This window comes from Aquila chrysaetos, chromosome 8 (genome assembly GCF_900496995.4).
Source record: "Aquila chrysaetos chrysaetos chromosome 8, bAquChr1.4, whole genome shotgun sequence".
Lineage (NCBI taxonomy): Eukaryota > Metazoa > Chordata > Aves > Accipitriformes > Accipitridae > Aquila > Aquila chrysaetos.
In genome coordinates, this window is record NC_044011.1 from 14,605,677 (window position 1) to 14,626,067 (window position 20,391).

The following is a 20,391-nucleotide window of genomic DNA, read 5'->3' on the forward strand; positions in this document are numbered from 1 at the left end:
TAAAGAAAGGGTTTTCTAAATTTGCAAAATTTATTCCTTTCTCATTTTTTCTTCCTATGGCCTTATCAATGCTGCTTGCAAGCAAACTATTTTTACATGGCTATTTTTGTCATTTTCTTCCTTTTACACTCATCAGTATTTTGTTAGGCTGATACATATTGGCTCCTTAGGCATATGCATCTATTTCTAACAGTGTCCTGGGATTTCCTATCCCAGCTGGACAAAAGAGGGGGGAAAAAAGCTGAAGATAGCTGGTAAATACAGCTGAGGTGAAGTCAGAGCACTGTATTCTCTATGCAGGTCTAAGGTATGTTCCTGAGAGCTTCCCATTTCAAGAACACTTATATGATATGTTTCCACTCAGCTTTTATGCCAAAAATATCCCAGTGCAGCTCCGCCACTGATAAAAGCAGCAGGACTGTTCGTGTAAACAGGGCTTCAGGCAGCTGCCAGTGCTCCCAGTCACCGTCTTGCACAAACCTGTGAACAGCCGGCCTGGATCAGATACGGGGAGCCCCTGGCACACAGGCTGGGCAGGCAGCCCTGTTCTCCATCACAGATGCAGGGGACCAGCCCTGCCATCCCCACTTTGCCAGGCGCAGCCAGACCAGGCAGCAGCAACGAAGCTTGTGGTCCCTTGCAGGGACCGAGGGAGTCAAGGCTGCAAGGATCAGATGGCAGAAATCATGAACGGGGCAAAAGACGGCAGGAAAATAGTTCACCAACACAGGCTGAGACATGTAGTTCATCTCTTCTTTACAAATGCGTCAGCACCAGTAGCATCAATTATAAAAGCTTTTGGAAAAGTAGCAATTTTTAAAAGTAAGTAAATTATGCCCTGTCCACAGAGTCTGCATTTTAAATCTCATTATGAAAGTTACCCAGATTTCAGGGAAGTTTAAAGCAGTCATATGCTAGCTGCAGTGCTAAAAGATTGTCCTGCCATTCGGAAGGTTTGCGCTTGGACCTCTTAGTAGAGGTTTCCTTAAAGATGTTTCACTGGAAATAGGTCTAGGTAACATGCCAGTAGGGCTTTAATTTTTATCTTTTTGCCTTCCTTGGTTTCATCCTAAAAAGTGTGCATGCATGCTTCTGTCAATAGCTCGAATATTCTTGCCTCAGTGCTGACACTTGGTGACTTAGGAAGAGGATCATCTGAAGCATATGTGACTCCACTTCACTGGAAAGACTGTGAAGAGAAACAGACTTTGTGCCTGAAAAACACTTCGATATAGCAAGAGGCAGTTGCAGCGTTCAGGGCAAAGGGCTGGACAATAACCGCTCGAACACACAGGCAGAAGATAGAGAAGCACAGGCCGACACATGCCAGAGTCAGGCCTGTCATTCATTGCAATTCCTTCTGTACAGGTGGGTTACAGAGCATCGTGAAAGGCTAAAAGAGAACCGTCCGGCCTCTGGGCAACAGTAGAGATGTTGGATATGTCTCTTCAAGTCCGTATGCTATATTTACTCCAGGAAAGAAAACAAAAGCAGGTAAATAAATAACTGCAAAAGGAAAGGAGGCAGAAGCTGTGCCCATACTAGTGATTGAACATGGCTGGGACACTGGCCCATGACTGCCTGCACCACAAGTTTGCAGAGATGTGATGGTTCGGAGGGGGGAGAAGTTAGGCATGTACAGGCAAGCCATGCTGCGCTGCTCAACCTTAAAACTGGAAAGCAGTCCCCAGCACATTTTAATTCACTGTATAGGTGTAGCCAAAGAGTTCCAGCAGAAAGAAAGGAATCTGCATTCAGAAAATGACCAGTGGATGGGGATTGAGGGGGGTCTCGCTCAGCTGCAGTGTTTGCAGCAGCTGTGCTCTGAGACCCCTGGGCACGGAGCAGGTGGTGCTGGGCGCGCGCAAACAGACTAAAGAGCAAGTTTAGATGGGAGGAAGGAGTCTGTGTTCTAGCTGCTTGCAAAGAAAGCATTTTGTGGTCAATGAGCAGTAAAACGAGAAATGATATGGCACAGACCTTGAATTACATCACATTTCCCTTCTTGAGAAACTCCTTGGCAAATCCCTGATCTCCCCTCCCGCTGCAGGCGCCGTTCCTGGCTGCTCCGTCTGCCACTGAGCCCCACGGCTGGCCCTCCCCTCGCCAAAACCCAGGAGAGCTCTGTGTCTGCACCCAGGGTCCATGGCTGAAGGGGAACCCAAGATGGCCCTGCATGCAGCAGCTGGGCTGGCCTCAGCGCTCAGCGGCGCCTGGAAAGGAGCAGCTGAAGGCAAAGAGAAAAGCAGATTCAGCGGGGAATGGAGGTGGTGCTGGCTATTCCTCTACCAGAGATGTGGGCATCAAAGGATGACGGTCAGGAAAGGCTGGGAAAGGGCTCCTCGCTCCCCTGTCACGGGCGCTGGCTGATGCGTTATCCAGGAGCATTAGGTGGCTATGGGGAAGTTCTTCTGCAGAGGCTTCGTTAGACACTCCTGAAAGCTTAGACCTGTGGCTCTTCTCCCTGGAGGTGCTGGGCGCCTCAAGTGCTCTGTGTCTCTGGCCTCAAAGGCTGCAGGGAGGCCAGAGCATATTAGATATTGCTGCTGCAGCAAGGACCGGATCACTCTGCTCTTCGGTGTGCAGCTCCCCGGCAGCTCCGGCCTGGCAAAGCTTAGGGTTAACCACCACTTTCGGTGGGTTCCCTTTCCACCTCCCTGAACCGGGTGACCACACAACTGATTCTCACTCCCTTCTTACTTTTGCTGCTCTCTTGTAAAATAAGTGCCCCAATACTGACTTCCCAGAGACGAGGAACAAATAATGAAATATTAAGAAAACTGTTGAGCAGATAAGTGGCTTTAGGACAACGTGCTCCTGCTGCGACATACACACGCATGTATAAGAAAAAAGGCTGATCTGAAAATGAGCGAGACTAGGCAGAAAGGGGGAGACGTTGATTCCATCTGTGTGATCCACGACAGCAGTTTTGTTCTGCTGAACACCGACGACTCCGGTAGGTTCTCGTATTGGCGAAGGGGCGTTGCTGCAGGGGCTTTTTCAGTCATTGACTTGATATGGCTTGATTTTTTTAGGGAAAACATTGACCAGTGTGCAGACATCAGGCAATCTGTAGAATGGAATTTTAAAAGGATGCTTTTTTCTGAATGAACCGGTGTTCTGGTGGGTGAGGACCAGTTTAACTGTTCTGAAGGAAATTGTACATGCTTCTATAGCATATACTATGAAATCTTCAGATCGTACCTGGTTTTAACCATGAACCCCAGAGAGGCTGGATAGATTTATGTGTTTAGAAAAAAAGATTTTATACTGACGGTGAGGAACAGTGAATGGATCCGTTTGCTACCCATTTGGCACATTGTGGTCGGTTTATTTTAATGTGTGTGCTATTTCCCTGCTGATACTTTTGGGAAGTGCTGGATAAGAGCATGCCTACGTACACGTCGGTCCTGCTTTTGTGGCATGGGAAAAGCAGCTTTGTGCGTTCTGGGCTAGGAGAGAAACTACCGTGTTTGTTGCTTTACTTGCTTATGCCATGTCATCGGGCATGAATTAATAGATGGGAACCTGTCCTGCGTGACCAAAAAAAAGCAGGTTTGTTTTTTTTTTTTCCTCCAAAGTTGCCCAAGCCATAGGACCCTACTTTGCTGCATCAGCTGAAATCTGGACGTCCTTCTCGCAGACAGGCCCAGCGCGGCCGAGGTCTGCAAGCCCACGGCGCTGAAGGCTCGGAGCCCCGGCGCCGAACCCTCGGGACAGGAGCTGGCAGAAGTCCCCCGGGGGGGGGGGGCAAGGGCAGCGCGGCCGGGCGGGCGCAGCCCCCGGGCCGGAGCCCCCCCGAGGGTGCTGGCGGGCGGCGGCTGGCCCCGGCCCCGGCCCCGGCCCCGGTCCTAGTCCCGGTCCCGGCGAGGGGGCTGAAACGCTGAGTCAGCGCGGCGGTGCCGCCGGGGAGGGCCGGGGGCCGGGCGGCGCCCCCCAGCACCGGGGGTGCCCGCGAGGGGAGCGGCCCCCGGCCGACGGGGCGGCGGGCTGGGCGCTGCCCCCCTTGGCCGCTCCTTATCAGCCCGGTTTGATGCTGCAAGGCGTGTCCGGGGCTCTGCTCATGTGATGGAGCAAGAGGCAGGCGGGCGGGGGGACCAGGGGAGGAGGTGATTTTCCTCGCTGGCTCTCGCTCGCTCTTTTTTTTTTTTTTTCTTCTTCCCCTCTTTTTTTTCCTTTTTTTTTTTTCTTTTCCCTCTCCCCTCCTCTCGCTCCCTAAAGGAGTTTGCGGAGAGCCGGGCTCCTTCATTCCCGGCTGCGCCGCCGCCGCCCTCCGCCCACCGCCAGCCCCCCCTCCGCCCGCGGCTCCTCCGCACGGCCGCGGGGCAGCGCCATGGGCGCCGGCAGCTCCGCCGAGCCGCCCGCCCCGCAGGACGGGGACGGGGCCGCCGCCGGGACCCCCCGCACCCCCCCGGAGCTGCCGCCGGCAGAAGAAGCGGCGGCGCCCCGGCCGGCGGCGGAGCCCGCCAAGGTAAGGCAGGGGCGGCGGGGAGCCGGGAGGAGGGAAGGGGGGGGGCCGGGGGGAAACGCGGGGCGGCGGCTCCCGCCGCACCCCCGGCCCGGGGAAACTTTCCCGCCGCGGCGGCGGGCACCTGCCGCGGCCGACGACCACCACCCCCCCCCCCGGGCCGGGCGCGGAGCCGGGGCGCGGCGGTGGCCGCTGCGGGGCCGGGACTGCGCCATGGCCAGCGCCGCAGTCATAAAACTCCCGCCGGCGGCGGGGGGGGGGGGGGGGGGGAAAGGGCGGGGGCGGCAGCGGGGGGGGGGGCCGCCGCTTTTGTGTGCGGCCGTGGCGGGGGGGAGAAGGGCCGCACCCACCCGCGGCGGGGTCTGCGCCAAGAAACCTCCTGACTGCGGTCCTGCAGCCGGCTCGCAGCGGTACCCAGGGCTCCGCAGCCCCCCCCGCCCCCCCTCCTCTCCCGAGGGTGCAGGTGGGAGGCGCGTCGGGGCGCGGCCAGCCCGCCGGTTTTGCGGTGTCTTCAGCTGGGCGCCAGCCCCGGGGGTGGCGTGGGGGTGTCCCCGCACCCCGCTCCCCCAGCCCCAGGCTCACCTGAGCCGCAGCCCCCCGCCCCGGGTGGGCTGTAGCCGTGGCTTTCGTGCTCCCTGGTGTCATACCGATTTGGGGGGGGGGGAAGGGGAGTGACTGGCTAACTCTCAGCCAGTAGGGAGTAAAGGAGCTGTAGGTATGTGTTATTTTTAATAAAGCCGTTGAAGAATTGAAAGAAATTCTTTTAAAACATGTCTGGTGTTTAAAAATAGATTATGAATGAAGCCATTTATCCCTCTGGAATAGGCGCGTTTAGGGGATTCTGGGACTGAAAGGGAGGTTATGTGCATCTACGTGTTGACATAGCGTTGCTTTGGGGTTAGGCGTTAGTTTGTTAGGAGAGCAATAATACCACGTTATACCGAGATCCCCTTCTGTAGGCTCTTCAGAGTTTGGGTCCTCAGAGCAGGGACACTCAGAAGTTTCTGTAGCTGGTGCGTGGGTGTGTTAGAGCTTGAGAACTGGTTATGACTTTGTTTCTTTGACCTTGTGGTTCAGATTTAACTTTCAAGTTGAATTTCCCATAGTTCCTGGCTGCCACTAGACCTCCTTGTGCATGTTTTGACAGATTTGAAAACCACGTTGAGAATGAACTTTGAATTAACTGAGATTTATTTTATTTTCTTTTTAACCAAATAAGCATCAGGGATTGTTGTTGGTTAACAAAACGTTTAGCAGTTGTGTTGGGCAATCGTAGAATTCAGATGCTGAAATTTAGACGCGAGTAAATTTATAGGGGGCAAGCATTTGGCTACTGTGGTTGTTTAAAAATGAAGATAATGTGGCTTTGAAGAAGGGGCATAACATTCATAGCCCTATTTATCCAGTCATGGGAACTAAACCCAAAAAAAAGAGAATGCCATTAATGCTGTTCTCAAATATAGATTATTATTACTAATACTGTGTTTTATGTCTTTTATGCTTTAGGAAAAATGTTTTCTAATAGATTTTTACCTTGTAGAACCGTTAAAGGTGTGGGGAATTTCTGTTATCATTTTACTGCTGTAAGAACTTTTATTACTACTGTTCTTCTAAACCGGCTATTTTTGCCTTCCATTACACTAAATAAAAAGAGAAACAAATTTTTAATGAAGCTTGATCATACTTTTTTTGTATCTCGTTTAGTCCGTTCTTACTACAGTAAGGTAATTTCATGCAGATTTGTGACACGATTTTTCATCATTATTACTTTCAGCCCTTTGAATTTGAAAATTACCAGATCCTGCAATGCCCCAGGAGAAATCTGCCAAAGAGCTAATTTGTTTGCAGAAGGGGGACATTTTGAAGGATGGTCTTCTTTCTTGCATCTTTTCAAACTAAAACGCTTATCACAACCCCCTTCTTCTAGAAGAAAAACTTTGAAAACTGACTTTAATGGAATCCAACTTGAGTGAGCCTTGGCAAGTCAATCACAGACAAATTGTCTAGGCAACTAGTCCAACATAGGTTATAAAATCTCACAGCAGTTGTGCTTTTTTGTCACTTGAAATTCCTTGAAATATTTAATCAAGTTTCTTTCATGATATATTTGTATTTTGTACAAGCCAAAAAACCTCTTTGCCTTTTCTTCTAGAAAGGGCCAAATTTTTAGTCTTTAAGCTGTTCTGTGATTCATATGTGACTCTTTGGCCAGATACCAGCTTCTGAGGTGTCCCAGTTACTGGAAGGGGGAGGGCATGTTTCAGTGTTTCTCACTTCCACAGCCCAGGAGATGCGAGTGACCCTTTAAAAGCACTTGGTCTACAGTGCGAGAGATCCTAGGAGCCTTTGGGGGCTGGCTCACAAGCACCGCAGGTGAAATGCGGGCTCAGCGGGTTGGGACCTCGGCTGTGAGGACCTCACCCCATCCTTTCACAGGTTGCTGGTGAATTACACGTAAAGCAGCTTCAGAGTTTCCAGCCCAGCATGTTACTGGGACTTGAAAGTGGTGGGGGTTTTTACTGTAGCAGACAAGGCTTAAACCCTGGCAGTGGAGGAGCTGCTCCTGATCTTGCATAGGCACCCCGCTGCTGCAGGAAGCCCCTCTGCTGGGGAGGGTGCTGGAGGCACCCATCCCTTTGCATGCCTGAACTGGATTCATGGGATTTGTGAATCGACACCCAAAGTCCTGCTGAAATCAAGGGACAGGGTGTGGTCCCACAGAAGGCTGATCTGTCTGATGGGGTTATCTCCTTGCTGTTTGAGCAGCAATACTCTTTTCCCCTCCTTTTCTTCCTCCCCTATGCCTCTTCCCTGTCTTGCCCTGGATGATGCAGTCCCACCTCACACTGTGTCTGGTCCTCGCCTTGCCTTCCTGTAAGCAGGTTAAACTCACTAACCCTTCAGGAAACACTGGATATTTTTTTTTTTTTTTTTTCCAGGTCAGTTCCCCGATGTATTAGTGAGTTCATTTGACTCCTATGACGCCCAGGTGAGATGCAGACCCAGAGCCAGGACAAGGCAAGCATCTGCAGCAGGGCAGGAAGGGAAATGTAAAATACTTTCCCTGCTGGTGGCAGTGAGCTGGTAGACCCTGTCTGTTTGTGAAAGCTCCTTGTCAGACTGCCCTGAGCAGCACAGAGGCCTCGAAGCTTGGCCTGAGCAGGATTTAGCAGATTTCAATAATAATAGTGCTAGAAGTAGGAACGAGATCTTTTTTGCCTCACAGAGGAGACCAGACAAACCTCGGGCGTGCCAGACTGACAAAAGCTTTGAGGTGTCTGATGGGAATGGGTCCTGTGCTCCTGCCTCCTCCCTGGGGCACCTGCAGCTTGCCCTTGTCCACTTTTGGCACCGGGCGAGCTCCTTGAAGGAGCTAACCCCCTCCTAGAAAGCTGTTCAGCTTCTTTGGCAAGGTCATTCTCTGCTGATTTAGCAAGATGTATGGCTTCTGGGGCTTGGACAGCAGAAGCAGCAGGTGCAGGGGAGCGTGCAGGACCTTGTGACCGGGATTGGGCAGGGAGCTGGGTGACATTACTGTTGGTGGCAGCACATGGCGAGATTGGCTCGGGCACCTCCATCTTGTGAGCTCCTTCTCTGTTCGTGGCAGTGACACGCTTCCCGTTTGGATGCTGCGCATCAGGGAGAGCTGGAAAAAGATGCCAGCGCACTTCCCCTCGCAGCGGTGCCCTCCGAGGTCCCGTGGGGCGGAAAGCAGCTACGAGCCACGCGGGTGATGCAAGGAGAGCTGCGTCATCCTGCCGACATCTTGGCTAAAGCAATTGCGATCACCCCACCCCGCTTTTATTTTATTTAGAAGCTCAAGGTGCCAGTTTTAATACAGGTTTCTTTTTGTGGCCCTGCTGAAGGAGCAGAGCTGTGTTGGAACAGCTACCTGAAACAAAGTAGGGAAACTTTTAAAAGAGAGAATCCAGAAAAATACTGGCATGCTAATAAGCTATGCTTGCAGCAAAATCTAGGTTTGGCAGCGAGAATCTTTTATGGGAATTGATGGCTTTAAAATGTCGTGCGGTGAATTCCTGGCTTGCTGGCATGCAAGGGCCCCTGCTCAAGAGCAGTGAGTCGTTCAAATGGTGTTTTCAGGATGGTTCCCATTTCTGCATAGTAATTTGATTATGCTACCTGCGTTGTAATGAGAGCAAGTGTCTGCTAGACAGTAAATATTTGGAACTGTCTCTTCTAAAGAGGTTACCAGCTGAGATGTCAGAATGTCTTATTGTCCGAGTGCCTGACAAATAACAGCTGGGACAGACTTACATCTGCTGTTTAAACAACTGTGTTCGGGTGAGGGAGCTGAGTCAGCCTGAAAATACTACATTAGCAATGGTAAAACTAAGCTTAATCAAGTACCAGAAGGAAGTCTCTAGGCTGCGTCTCTAAGAGCTCCAGTTTGAGGGGTTTGGTCTGAATGATGAGGCTGCAGGGTTCTCCTGGTTCAGCAGGGTCCGATTCCCTTTACGTACTTCCCTTCCAACTGGGAAGGAAGAGACTGGTGTAGTTAGGTGGTGAGATTTGGAGGTCTGCCCATGCCTGTGGGGTGGCTGGGGAGAAAACATAAAAATGCTTAATTCAAAAAATGCACAATGGAAACTGGTGTCATGGATCCACCAAAAGTGTGAAATAACCCCCTAATGGATCCAACAAAAGTGTGAAATAACCCCCTAATCGTACAGGAGATGAGAGGAAGATGGTAGAGGGAGTGCCTGGGCACTTTGAAAGCCAAGGTAATTAGCTTGTGTTTGATGTGATAGAGGCTAACGAGATGCAAAGAGGAGTGTCCTTGAGAAGCCTTCTGGATGGAAATGCAAGCCCTGGTTGCAGTTACTGAAAGGGGAGTAACTTGCTTTGTGCTCCCTCCTTGTTCTACCTGATCCTTAGCGTCTGGGTGAGTTGTACCTATGTGAATGGTGAGGTTAGGTGGTGTCCGAGGACTGCTGTGCAGAAAGCGCTGAAAGGTGGGAGACCTGAGAAGGAGCTCGGGTTGGATCAGGCTTAAGGTGTGGAGCAGAATGACAGGTTGGGAGTAATGCTTCCTTCACAGGTTGCAAAAAGAGATCACCGAGATGATTTGGGAGCAAAATCTGTCAGGTTTGGTTTAGCCATGTGGATTTTGAAGGTAGTCGTCCATAACGAGGTGACACAACGAAGCCAGGCTGAGAGTTGGGACAGAAGAGGATAGATCTGAGGGACTGAAAGGTAAGGAGAAGGCTCTTGGCTTTGTCTGCAGGAGATGTTACCCAGAAATAAGGTACTGAAATTAAGTGTGCTGTTATGTGCCTTGTAGAGTAAGGGCCTTACGTTTTCTCCACCTGGAATTTGCAACGTCCCACAAACCTCTGATGCCTTAGCTAATGCAACACAAGACAAACTGCTGTGAACAAAGAGTTGGAATGACCTAAATGCAAGGTTTTTTCCAAATGTTGGTGTTTGAAGATCTTTTTAATGAAGCAGTGTGTGTTAAGAGCAGACCCCCTGAGCAGACCAACAGTGCTGCAAGCTTTCCCAAAGTTTCAACATTAAACTTCAGGAAAAATATCAGAGACCATTATGTTCGTTTGCTCAGTTGTTCAGACAGCTGGATCTGGCTATTTTAGTAATCTAATGTAGAATCAGTGTAGCAGGATTAACAGAATGAGGCAAAATTAACTCTGGTGTGTTTGGGCCTGGTGCGAGGAATCCCTGGAATGATTTGGGTCTGGTACGAGGAATGTTGGGAATGGTGGTGGTTGCTGCTGGGGGAAGAAGCTGGGTGCTGCTAGCCCCTCCAGGATAGCGCATGAATGAAGCGTGCGCTAACGTACAAGGAGAGATCGGGGACCTGCTGTTCATCCGTATCTCATGTAATTCTCTGTGTTAGTTTTCTTTATACTTTTTTAATTTTGTATGCATTTAGTGGGGTCCAATAGTTGCACCTAACGCTATACGCAAAATGGAGCAGAAGCTGCTGATGGTTAGAGTGACGTGGGCAACAAGCCCTGTGCATTTTAGTCTCATTAGCTGTGTGTCTGCCCTTTGCTTCCACCTTTGTGGTGGATATGAAGGAAATCTTTAAAAAAAATACATGTATGATGTATAGTAGTGGCATGACAGAAGTTGAAGTGTTGTTTCACTGATGGCCCTTTGTTTTGGGAATGAAGAAGCTGAAGGATCAGTGATCCGGATAACCAGTTCCCCTTGGTTTCTCCTGCATTTATGAGACAACACATTCATAAATTAATTAATAATCAAAGGAGAGGGATGAATGTGTGCCGCAGAAACCTGATAAATGTTGAGAAACCTGCCAACTGTAATGTCTTATTACCTGGAGATAAATACACAGAGCTGAATAACGAGATTCCTAATACTGTTAATTTTTTCTTTAAGGTTTTCACCCATCTCTTTAAACTGTGACTTTATATTTGTGTAAGCTTTACAGCTATTCGCAATGGAATTAAGACAACAGCTCACTAAATTAGCCATAATTGGACTAAACTGCGGGTTAAATCCCTTCAGAGAAATGAAGCAGTTAATGTGAGTGAAAATTGAAATTAGTTTCTTTTGAGGACTAATGCAGTGGGAGAGACCACTGACCCTCATAGAGAGCCTGAGCAACTTTTCTTAGAAGAGAAAGCTTTTTTTTTTAAAAAAAAAAACCAAAACTAATGATGCTATTGTGTCTCTGTTCATATTACAATCCCCCCAAAGATGCATATTTTCTTCTACTTTGCACGCATTTTAATTTGTGAAAAATACTATTGTTTTATTAGTTTTGATTATTCAATTACTTAAAGCAGAACACTTGATTTGAAAATCTAACTTTGCCTTCCTATGGCCAAGAATCTCATTAAACGCTTTCCCAAGAGACTGGGGTAAAAAGGTCCCTATTCCCTGGCAGGGTAGGGTTATACTGCAGGTCTGGTCAAATTTTGAAAATACTGAGGTTTTTCATGTATTTACATTTTCACTCAGTTGTGACTGATGGGTCCTGCTTTCAAAACTCAATTTATGTACAGAGTGAACAGGGATTGTAATTATACTAGCTGGTAATAAAAACTGCTTATAGTCTTACATGTAGTAATGTTTTTACATTTAATTCTGTTCTTTGTACTAGAAGATATCGCAGCATTTTAGAGATCCAAAGGGTTATCTGCTAGATCCAGTGACTTTTGAATTTTGGTCACAAGTCTTTGGGATGATATATAGTCACTGTTTTCCTGAATGCATGATGACTGTAGAAATAAATTCAGAGCTGGGGAAATGTTACCATAGTTAATATTTTGTCATAACATTCAGGGCTCAATTTGAAAAGGAGACGAATTGTACTGCATTGGGGTACCCAGTCCCTTTGTACCCTGATTCCTTGCAGAGTCCACACGTCCATATTAGACACTTCGGCAAATGGTAGACTTTACGTGTCTATACATGTATGTCTATATGTGTGACTCTAGCTTTAAAATGGTTTGCTGACTGGGGGAGGTTTGGAAAGAAAGGCAAGGAGATCTTTGAATAAGGTGAGGAGTGCTAAGATATTCAGTGCTGTTGCCTTTCTTGTGACTTCAAAGAATTGTTGGTGCTAATTCTGAGGGTGTCATCTTGAAATCCATCCATGGATTTGTCTTCAGATAGCCAAGTGCCCTTAGAGCCAGTAAAGTTAAGGTTGTTCTTGTGTTTGCAGGACTAGCAGTTGTCTTACAAGAAGGAATGAGTAAAATTTACTATTAAAAAAAAATTTGTCCTTTAATAAATCTGTATTGAAGAATCTGAAAGCTCTTTAAGAAGTAGGTTGTTATTTTCTGTGTCTATTTGTTGCTAGTCTTTAATCGGTTACTACCATTCAGTTAACGCTGTGTGCAACTGCAGAAGAGCTTCCCAGAGTGTACATGCCTTTGTTCGGTGGTGTGGCATTTTTATTCCTCCTGAGTTCCTGTGTTTTAGATTTATGAGGAGGATGATGTGAGAAGCGGGAATGTAATCTGAGTGTTGAGCCATTCCGTATTTCTTCTATTTAATATCTGGTCTCAGCATGTGAAAACTCTGAAGCCAAATTATTCCATCTGTGGTATTGGCAGTAGAGCCGAATGGGGTCTTTTTTCGTGAGGTGGATTATGTGGCTGTGAAAGGCAGCTTTGAGGAGCACAGCAATGCCAGGTGGAAACAATTTGGCTTAATTAAGGGCTTCTGAGCTGAAAACTGGCAACCCAAATGCGCGCTTCGTTGCCTGTGGAAGGGGGTGGGGGGGGGTAGGTGCTTCTCTCCGATCCCGCCTGGTGCATGAAAAGGGGGTTGAATGATAAGAGGAAAGCTGTTTGCCTGGCACTTTGTATGTTGATTGAAATTCCATTGCAGCGGGCTAATTGCTAATAAAAATAAATAAATGGATCTCCTCATTCAGAAGCTTCTTTTAGTGGGTTTTGGAAGAGAATCGTCAGGAATGTGGCACCTTTCTGATCCCAGTTTGGCGCTTCAAGCGTTTGGATGTTGCATTACACTGAAAGATGGGATGTATCTGTGGTTCTTTCGCTTAATTAACAGGGCTTTGATGGCAGTATTTGGGGAGTACAGCTGAGTAATAAGACAATGATATGTAATTAAGGTTTGCTGTTCTACCAGAGGAAATTTAAACCTACACTTCAGGAATAGAGATTTAAGACGTGGTTAATTAGCTGAAATGGCTTCTCTTGGAAGGTAATACAATCGGTTGGAAAGCTAGTTAATTAAACAAATAATTAAAGGGTAGGGAGGTATTCTTTTAATGATAACAACACATTTCATACTTCCAGAAGGATATTTTTATTTAAAAAGCATCTTACTTGTTATATGGCAAGCCAATACAAATTCTGAAAATAATTAACATGTATCAAAAGTGGAAGCTGAAAAAGAGATTTTTTTTTTTTACACATTAGCAAATCTAGAAAAAATATTTAAAGTATTATAGTGCAGAGTCTCAAAGAATTGCCAAGCTTTTTCCCCCCCTGTAAGAATAATCTCTGCCTAATAACTGAGGCCCAAAAATTCTAGTTTTAACCCCAGTTTCACTGGCTTTCCTCATGGGATTTATATATATATATATATATTTATATATATTCCGCTTTCTGTCTTGAATAGTTCAGTTTCTTTGAAGTTGTATTGTTTATGATGATAAGATAAGCACATCAGCAGAGGAGTGATACCAAAAGCTGTAATGTGGACAGGATTCATGCATACATCAGAGCAATTGTGTCAGACATTTTGAAGAATGAAAAACAGCTTTCCATCGGCTAGATTCGCGTTATCCTGGAGTTTTCCTTCATGCTAGAAACCAATTTCTGCACAAGGTTATAGGCTATTTTCTGTAAAACTTGCTGCTTCTGCATATTTCATGCAGGAGAACAATAAAATAAATAGTCCCAGATTATGTCTTGGGTTTTCTTCTCACAGAATTACTTTGATTTATTAAAGTTAATAATTTTGAAAAGGAGGAATACCGCACAGAAGTATTTGTTTCCCAAAATGCTTGCATGTATATATGCAAAATAAGAATGAAAGAACAATATCCTGTGGGGGAAAAAAACCTGGCCTAATACTGATCTTCCTTTTTTTTTTTTCTCTTTCTCCTTCCCTACCGTCCTTCAACCAATACGCAGATTTTAGATGCAAGTTTACCAGTACCTGATGTTAATGGAGACGCTTCGGAGCATGATGCCCCACCGCAGGAACTGCAGCAGCCAGGAGCTGTTACAGCACCTCAGGAGCTGGACGGGCAGCAGCCGGAGGTGGCTTCGCCCCACCAAGAACCACCCGGAGAGCAAGCAGAGGCTGCTGGAACAAATGGTAAGTAAAAACCTGTGTTCAATGGACAGAGCCTAGAGGCCTGCGTGCTAAATGGAGTGAGAAGTTGAAATGGGGCTCAACTAGCTGTCTCCTAGGGAACAGGTCATTATTCAAGTGATCTCTTGGTTGCTCAAGTGCTTCTTCTAGGGTGTTGTTTTGCTGGGACATGTTTTCTCTATAGCAGAGGTCCAATGACAAATGGGTTGTGGAGTGAAGCTGCCAGTGTTGGTGGTGGGGGATGCTACCCATTCCCCCTTAGGGTGGTCCTCCGCTCTCAGCGCACCCTGCGGTCACTCTGCTTGCCTGCTGTCAGTCTCTCGACCATTCACCTGAAGGAACAGCTCAGTTTCCGCTTCTTATGTTAGGAGTTTCTGCTGCGTAGGCCTGTCCCTTCCTTCATAGGGCAGAAATCCTTTTATGTTCATTCATTAGTGATATTAATGATAATAAACATATTTTGAACTCAGAGGAAGGGACAGGCCGCTGATCTGTTGGCTCTACCTTGATTAAAGTTCCCTTTCCTACTGCTTTTATTCCAATTTGCATTTTCACCACAAAACCTTCCTCATCGTAGGCACCCCTGTCTGCTCTGCCCTGGGAATCTCTTTCTTGCCTTGCGGCACAGTCAGAAACGTGCTGCTCCTTCTGCTCTGCAAGCTGGCAGCCCACCTCTCCCGCCCTCGTCAGCCTCTTGTTGCTGTCCCCTTTCCTCTGCTCCCCTTCGCAGCTGCGGGGTGAGAGATCCGCTTCGGCCATCACCCAGCACGCTGCCCTTTTTGGCAGAGGTGGCAAGGGGGAGGGAGTCAGAGCAGGCGACTGATGCTGGTGTGAGAGAGCAGGGGAGGGATGGGGAAAGGGTAGGATGGAGCACGTTCCTCAGTGCCAGCCTGTAGAGCAGCTTAAGGCATTTGTGTAGCCCTTGGTGTACTTTGGGCTTTGAATTCTAGTAAAGGCAATTCTTTGCCACGTCTTCAGATTAATTGCCGTAATGCTGTTAGCCCAATAGAAGGTTACTGTATTTTATGCTGAGCTTTTGTGCTCTTTTTTTTTTTTTAATCATATTGGTAGAGGCTTTTGACACTGTAAAAATGGGATGCAACGTTTTATCTTTCACTCATGATAAACACTGCTTCTCTTTAAAATTTTACTCTCAAGTGGATAGGGGTCGAGAGAGGATACTCATTAAACACAGTCATGAAGGAAGAGGAAATACCTGATGACTTGAAGTGGTGTCAGAAGATTTCATGTTGGTATTCAACTTCTGGATCAAGTAACAGAGGAGGCCTTTAAAGGGCATGAATTTCAAGTTGATAGTCAAAGATTATAGTTCTTGTTGAATAATTCTGGGTTGTAGCTTCAGTTGTACAGAAATTGCATTCCCAGGATGTGTAATGAAGAAGAGGTGAGAAGCTCCCTTTGAATGCAGACAGTTACATGTGACCAAATGCATGGTGTGTTGTGGATGTAGTTAGGATTAGGAATTTGTATGCGAGTAGACCGCCTGAAAAGTCTTTGCTTTCTTTGATAGTCATCTCTCATGTGGTTGTGTGATGTTGTTGTTTTAATTGGGATTCATTTTATGGTTGTCAGTGGAACCAAGCCTATGTGGTAGCATAATTTATGCGAAAGGGAAAATAATTCTACGGGTTTGCTCTCAAAGTAAAAAAGCCCTTTATGGAGGCGATGCAACATGTACTTTCTGGTAACAATAGCTGAAAATGACATCATCCATAGAGACAGATAAAACCTGACTGGTCAAGCATTGAAAAGATAGTTCTTCAAGTAAAGACTACATTCAGACATTCATAACTGTTTATATCCACCCTTCTGGACCTTATAGAGTCTGGTCCACATGCCTTTAGGCAGATGAATAAGGGTGGGGAAGAGGTATCTCTTAAACACTCTATGCAGGGGTATCTCTCCACATAGAGATATATATCATTTTAGCTCTACACTTTTTCACGTTCCCCACTCATTCTTTATTTCATCTTGTTTGCAAAGTCTATAAAATCAGAAATAAAGCATCATGATGCTGAGGACTGAGGCCAGCACGGGTAATTGCCTACAGTAAAGGAATGTTTATCACTGAAGGTTTTTTGGGTCGGGTGGTTTGTTCTTGTTGTCATTATTTGAATCTCACTTTCAGAAGACCATGTGAGAAATGATCCAGACTTGTCAAAGTTGCCACTATCAGATTGAATTAACTGGGAAGTCTGGTAAATTAACAGGGAAGTTGGTGCTGGCAATCAGAGCCACAGGCAAAGGCTGTGAACGGCTGGCCCAGGTATCTGTGTATCTTCAGCACTTTGGAGATACCCAACATAATCCACAGAAGTATCGTTGCTATAACGGGAGGTCACCTATGTCAGATACTGATCCTTTACATTTTATTTTATCATACTGCGTCCCTGTTTACTAGCAGTAAGAGCTGCTGGAGCATTACATCACTACACCGCAAGTATTGAGAGCGATACCTTTCTGAAACCCTGGACAGAAGAAGTTGCAACAATTTGTAATTGTTGTAGCCTTGTAGAGAATTCCAATTCAAAAACCCCAAGCCCGAAGTGGCTGTTAATAGGCAAAGGAGCAACTGTTTCAGTATGGAGAAACAAAAGTGTTTCAGATGGGTTTTTTGTTGTTGTTTATGAGGGGTAAACTACTTGGGGCTTTTAGCCGGCCTCTGTTGAGGTTTGGGCTGGATACCGTGTGGCAAACGCCTGGAGACGGCGTTACAGAAGCAGGACTGAAGCGGTCCCTCGCTGAGAGAGCGGCCGTTCCTTGCTGCAGAGCCGCAATCTCCTCTGTTCGTGGCGGGGGCGGGGGGGGGGACCCAATAAATACTTGCAGCGAAAGTTTCAAGACGGGTACTTCGAGGCGCAGTGATTTTAATTGCCAGCCGCCCGTGCCGCGGGGGGGGGGGAGAAGAGCCGGGCGGGCGAGGGGCGGGGCGGGGCGGGGCCGGGCACCACCCCGGGGCGGGGCCGGGCGGGGCGGGGCCAGGCGCCGCCCCCTCCCGCCCCGGCGTCCCCCGCCACGCACGTTGGAGGAATCTCAGACCGTGGGGAGGACGTTTCTCGTGATCAGCGTAAGGCCAGAAATGCTGGGGACCGTAACGATGACGGGTAAGGCGGCGTGGCGTGGCGAAGGTTAGCGCCCGGGTTTGGGTGCGTGACGTCTGGGGACGTCACGCTGCGTGGCGTGCCGTGGCGCGCGTGCCGGAGCGCGCCTTGCACTCTGCGAAGCAGTGTTTGACTTCACTGGAGATGTCCTGGCAGTGCGCGCAGCGGGGCTTCAACGGCCTGGCTTACAGACTTTTGTCACAGCCAGAACCGTTGCCGAGCGAAGGCTGCCGAAATTGTAAAACTTCGTGTCGCTTCGGTTGGACGTTTGATGCGGTGCTTGTATTAGAAGGCTTTTGTAAATTTGAGGAGGCTCACTAGGTTGTTTTCTGCAGTACCAGAATATGACATAGTATCTGAAATTGAGGAACAGAAGGAAAAGATGGTGACTGCGTTGCTGATGCTATTTTATGTTAGTCGAGCAATAAGGCAGTAAAATATCTTAAGAGCTAAACTTGAAGGAAAATGCAGAAGTTAGCATCGTTTATATGTTGTAAAAATATTTGCATGAAAGAAATGAAGCTGTTGCTCTATAGCTGTTTTAATTTTAATGAAGCAAAAGCCAGAGGAGATTAACACCGTGGCGGGGGGTGGGGTGGGGGTGCGTATACATGCATGGGTGGCAGCAAGGTCCCAGCCTGTGATACCGAAAACTCGACGCTGTGTGCACCGAATTATGTACATCTTATTTAAGAAAGTAGTGCATGAGCTACTGCAGTGCGAGAGCTAATACTGTAAACTAATTGAGCTGTCTGAAAAGAGAATAGTGTTTGGAGGAGCAAAGAATTAAAATGGAAAAAACATTATCTTGTGCCACTGGTTTTGTGCAAACTTGTGTCTTTCTCTGGGAAACAAAGTGGCATTATGAAATTTAAATAAACAAACCCCACTTTTTTTTTTCCCTAAAGATAACTAATTTGCATCAGAATTTCTCTCAGATTGATGATGTATGTCTTTAGCAATCTAGGAAATCTTTTTTATTTCATTGTATTAATAATTATTTACTTGCTTATATTTTATTTACTAGAGCTAGTGAATGAATTCAACAAATAGTGGGGTTTATTCATGCAAAATGCTTTAGCTTTACAATACATATTGACAACAAAGCCTGTAGAAGTCCGGCTCCGTTTGGAGCTGACCTGGGGGAGGACTGAACGTGATTTGAATCAGTTAGTAGGAGAGGAGATATCCTACCCCTGTTTACAATAGGGTTTTCAATAAACTTGATGTTTAATGAGCTTATCACATGCTGAGTCTTTTTCCTCAAGGGTTCTCTATTTTTTGTTTTTTATTTCCTTTTATTGTTAGTAATTAAAGGTTAAACTGTTTTTCAAAAGCAATCTCTTTATAAGGTTGCATAGTTTGATCGTTTGAGGTTTTCCTTATTTAATAGCTCTTGTGGAAACTTGGTTTTTCACTGCAGCACAACTGCTTCTATAGTGCGTTTTGCAAGAACAGCATCTAGCTTGTAGTACAAATCACCGTTTCTTTGAAGGGACAGAGTACCTCTCCGTATTGGTATGCGGGAGAGTCTTAAGCTATCGTGTCTAATTCGCCCAAGATGCAGCTACATCTCCTTTGTGGTGAGTTTGTCTATGATGTTTGTGTTACTCTGTATGCAGTCGTTCTGATAAAGAAAATTTTCAATCTGTTTCTCATTGTGCATCTTCATTAATCATTAGGGGTTCTCAAAAACATCCCGATGTTTACTGACCTGCATTGCTTATCCCATCCTTGTTCCTAGCGGAGCAGATTTTTTTGTGTGTTTGTTTTTTCCCCTCCCTCAAATACCCAAGTGCTAGTGTTGCATCTATCTTATGCTTGGTGAATACATTTTATTTTAAAAAGCGGAATCAATTCACTGAATGTGAGACATGGACAGCATGGGTAACCATAAAATTTCATAAATATTTGTAGCATGCCGGTTTGGTTCCCAAGCGGAACAGCTGGACTGGTTTGAGAGCAGTTTACTATTGTGAGGTCATTTAATGAAGAATCTTTAACTACAGTAACTGTATATCCAAGCCATGGGTAATGACCCTTCTGGTTTAAAGACAAACCAACCAACCAATTTTAGAACTTCACTGTTTTTTTATTTTTAGTGCTATTTCTTGAAACATTGAAATGAAAGAAGAAATATCTTAAAATCTTGAATGAATGAAATATATAACTTCCCTCGCTGGAATTTGAGAAGTTGGTCTCTAGGTTGGAGCGGACATGCACAGCTAAAGCAAAATCTTCTAAAAATAAAGGTTTGCGAGGAATGTTATAGCATCACAGCGGAAATGATTGTGCTTTCCTTTAAGTTAATTTCATATGAGATTATGTACAGTGTCCTTTTCTGGGGATGTTGCTTTTGCTTTCTGAAGGAGTTCTAAGTCATGGAAAATTACAGTTATTTTGCAACTTCTTCCTTTTTTTCCGTTTTTAAAAATGGACACAAAAGTATGTGAGACTTTAAACATAACTCTTCAGTTGCCACCCAAGTATGAGAGAACTGAAGAGTGAACTTAATGTTTGTTTCTAAAGCTTTGAAAGAACAACATGATTAGAAAGCTCATTAATTGCATGTATGCAGTGTGAAATTTAGCATGCAAAAATCTCTGTAAATCCTCCCTCATTATTTAATTATTCTGAAAGAACTCCCTCCCCACAATTAACATGGCGAGTCAGTCCTTAGAAATAATTGAGTGACTAGAATGGGGAAGGAAGTAGCATGTGCTTTCCATGAAAGAACTATTTGTACATTGAAGTGGAAACAAATATTGTGAATAGTGGGGAAAGGAGGGAAGAATTTGTGAAATATATTGTCGAGAAGCAGCAGTGTCAGACTTTAAACCTTGTAGTTAAAAAAAAAAAAAAAAAGTTGTTAGAAGGGTAACACCTGGACATATTTCTGTGTTATTTTGTTACTGCAAAGTGGGTGGTGTGTTTGTTTGATTTATTAAACTGAACCACCTGAAACTTGTGGTTAAATGAATCAGGATTTGTGGTATA

General features: G+C 46.2%; 1 protein-coding gene across 2 annotated transcripts in view; it reads left to right on the forward strand.

Moving 5' to 3' along the window:
- Window positions 1-4,146: 4,146 nt before the first annotated feature.
- Window positions 4,147-20,391, forward strand: part of AKAP12 (A-kinase anchoring protein 12) — a 31,949-nt gene continuing 15,704 nt past the window's right edge. The window contains exons 1-2 of one of the 2 annotated variants that reach the window (XM_030021303.2): window positions 4,147-4,471; window positions 14,089-14,275. In XM_030021303.2, the coding sequence (XP_029877163.1) occupies window positions 4,334-4,471; window positions 14,089-14,275 (325 nt within the window). In that variant the 5' untranslated portion in view covers window positions 4,147-4,333. Of the gene's footprint in view, window positions 4,472-14,088; window positions 14,276-17,304; window positions 17,398-20,391 lie in introns of those variants that run through there. The other variant, XM_030021304.1, reaches the window with a different exon arrangement.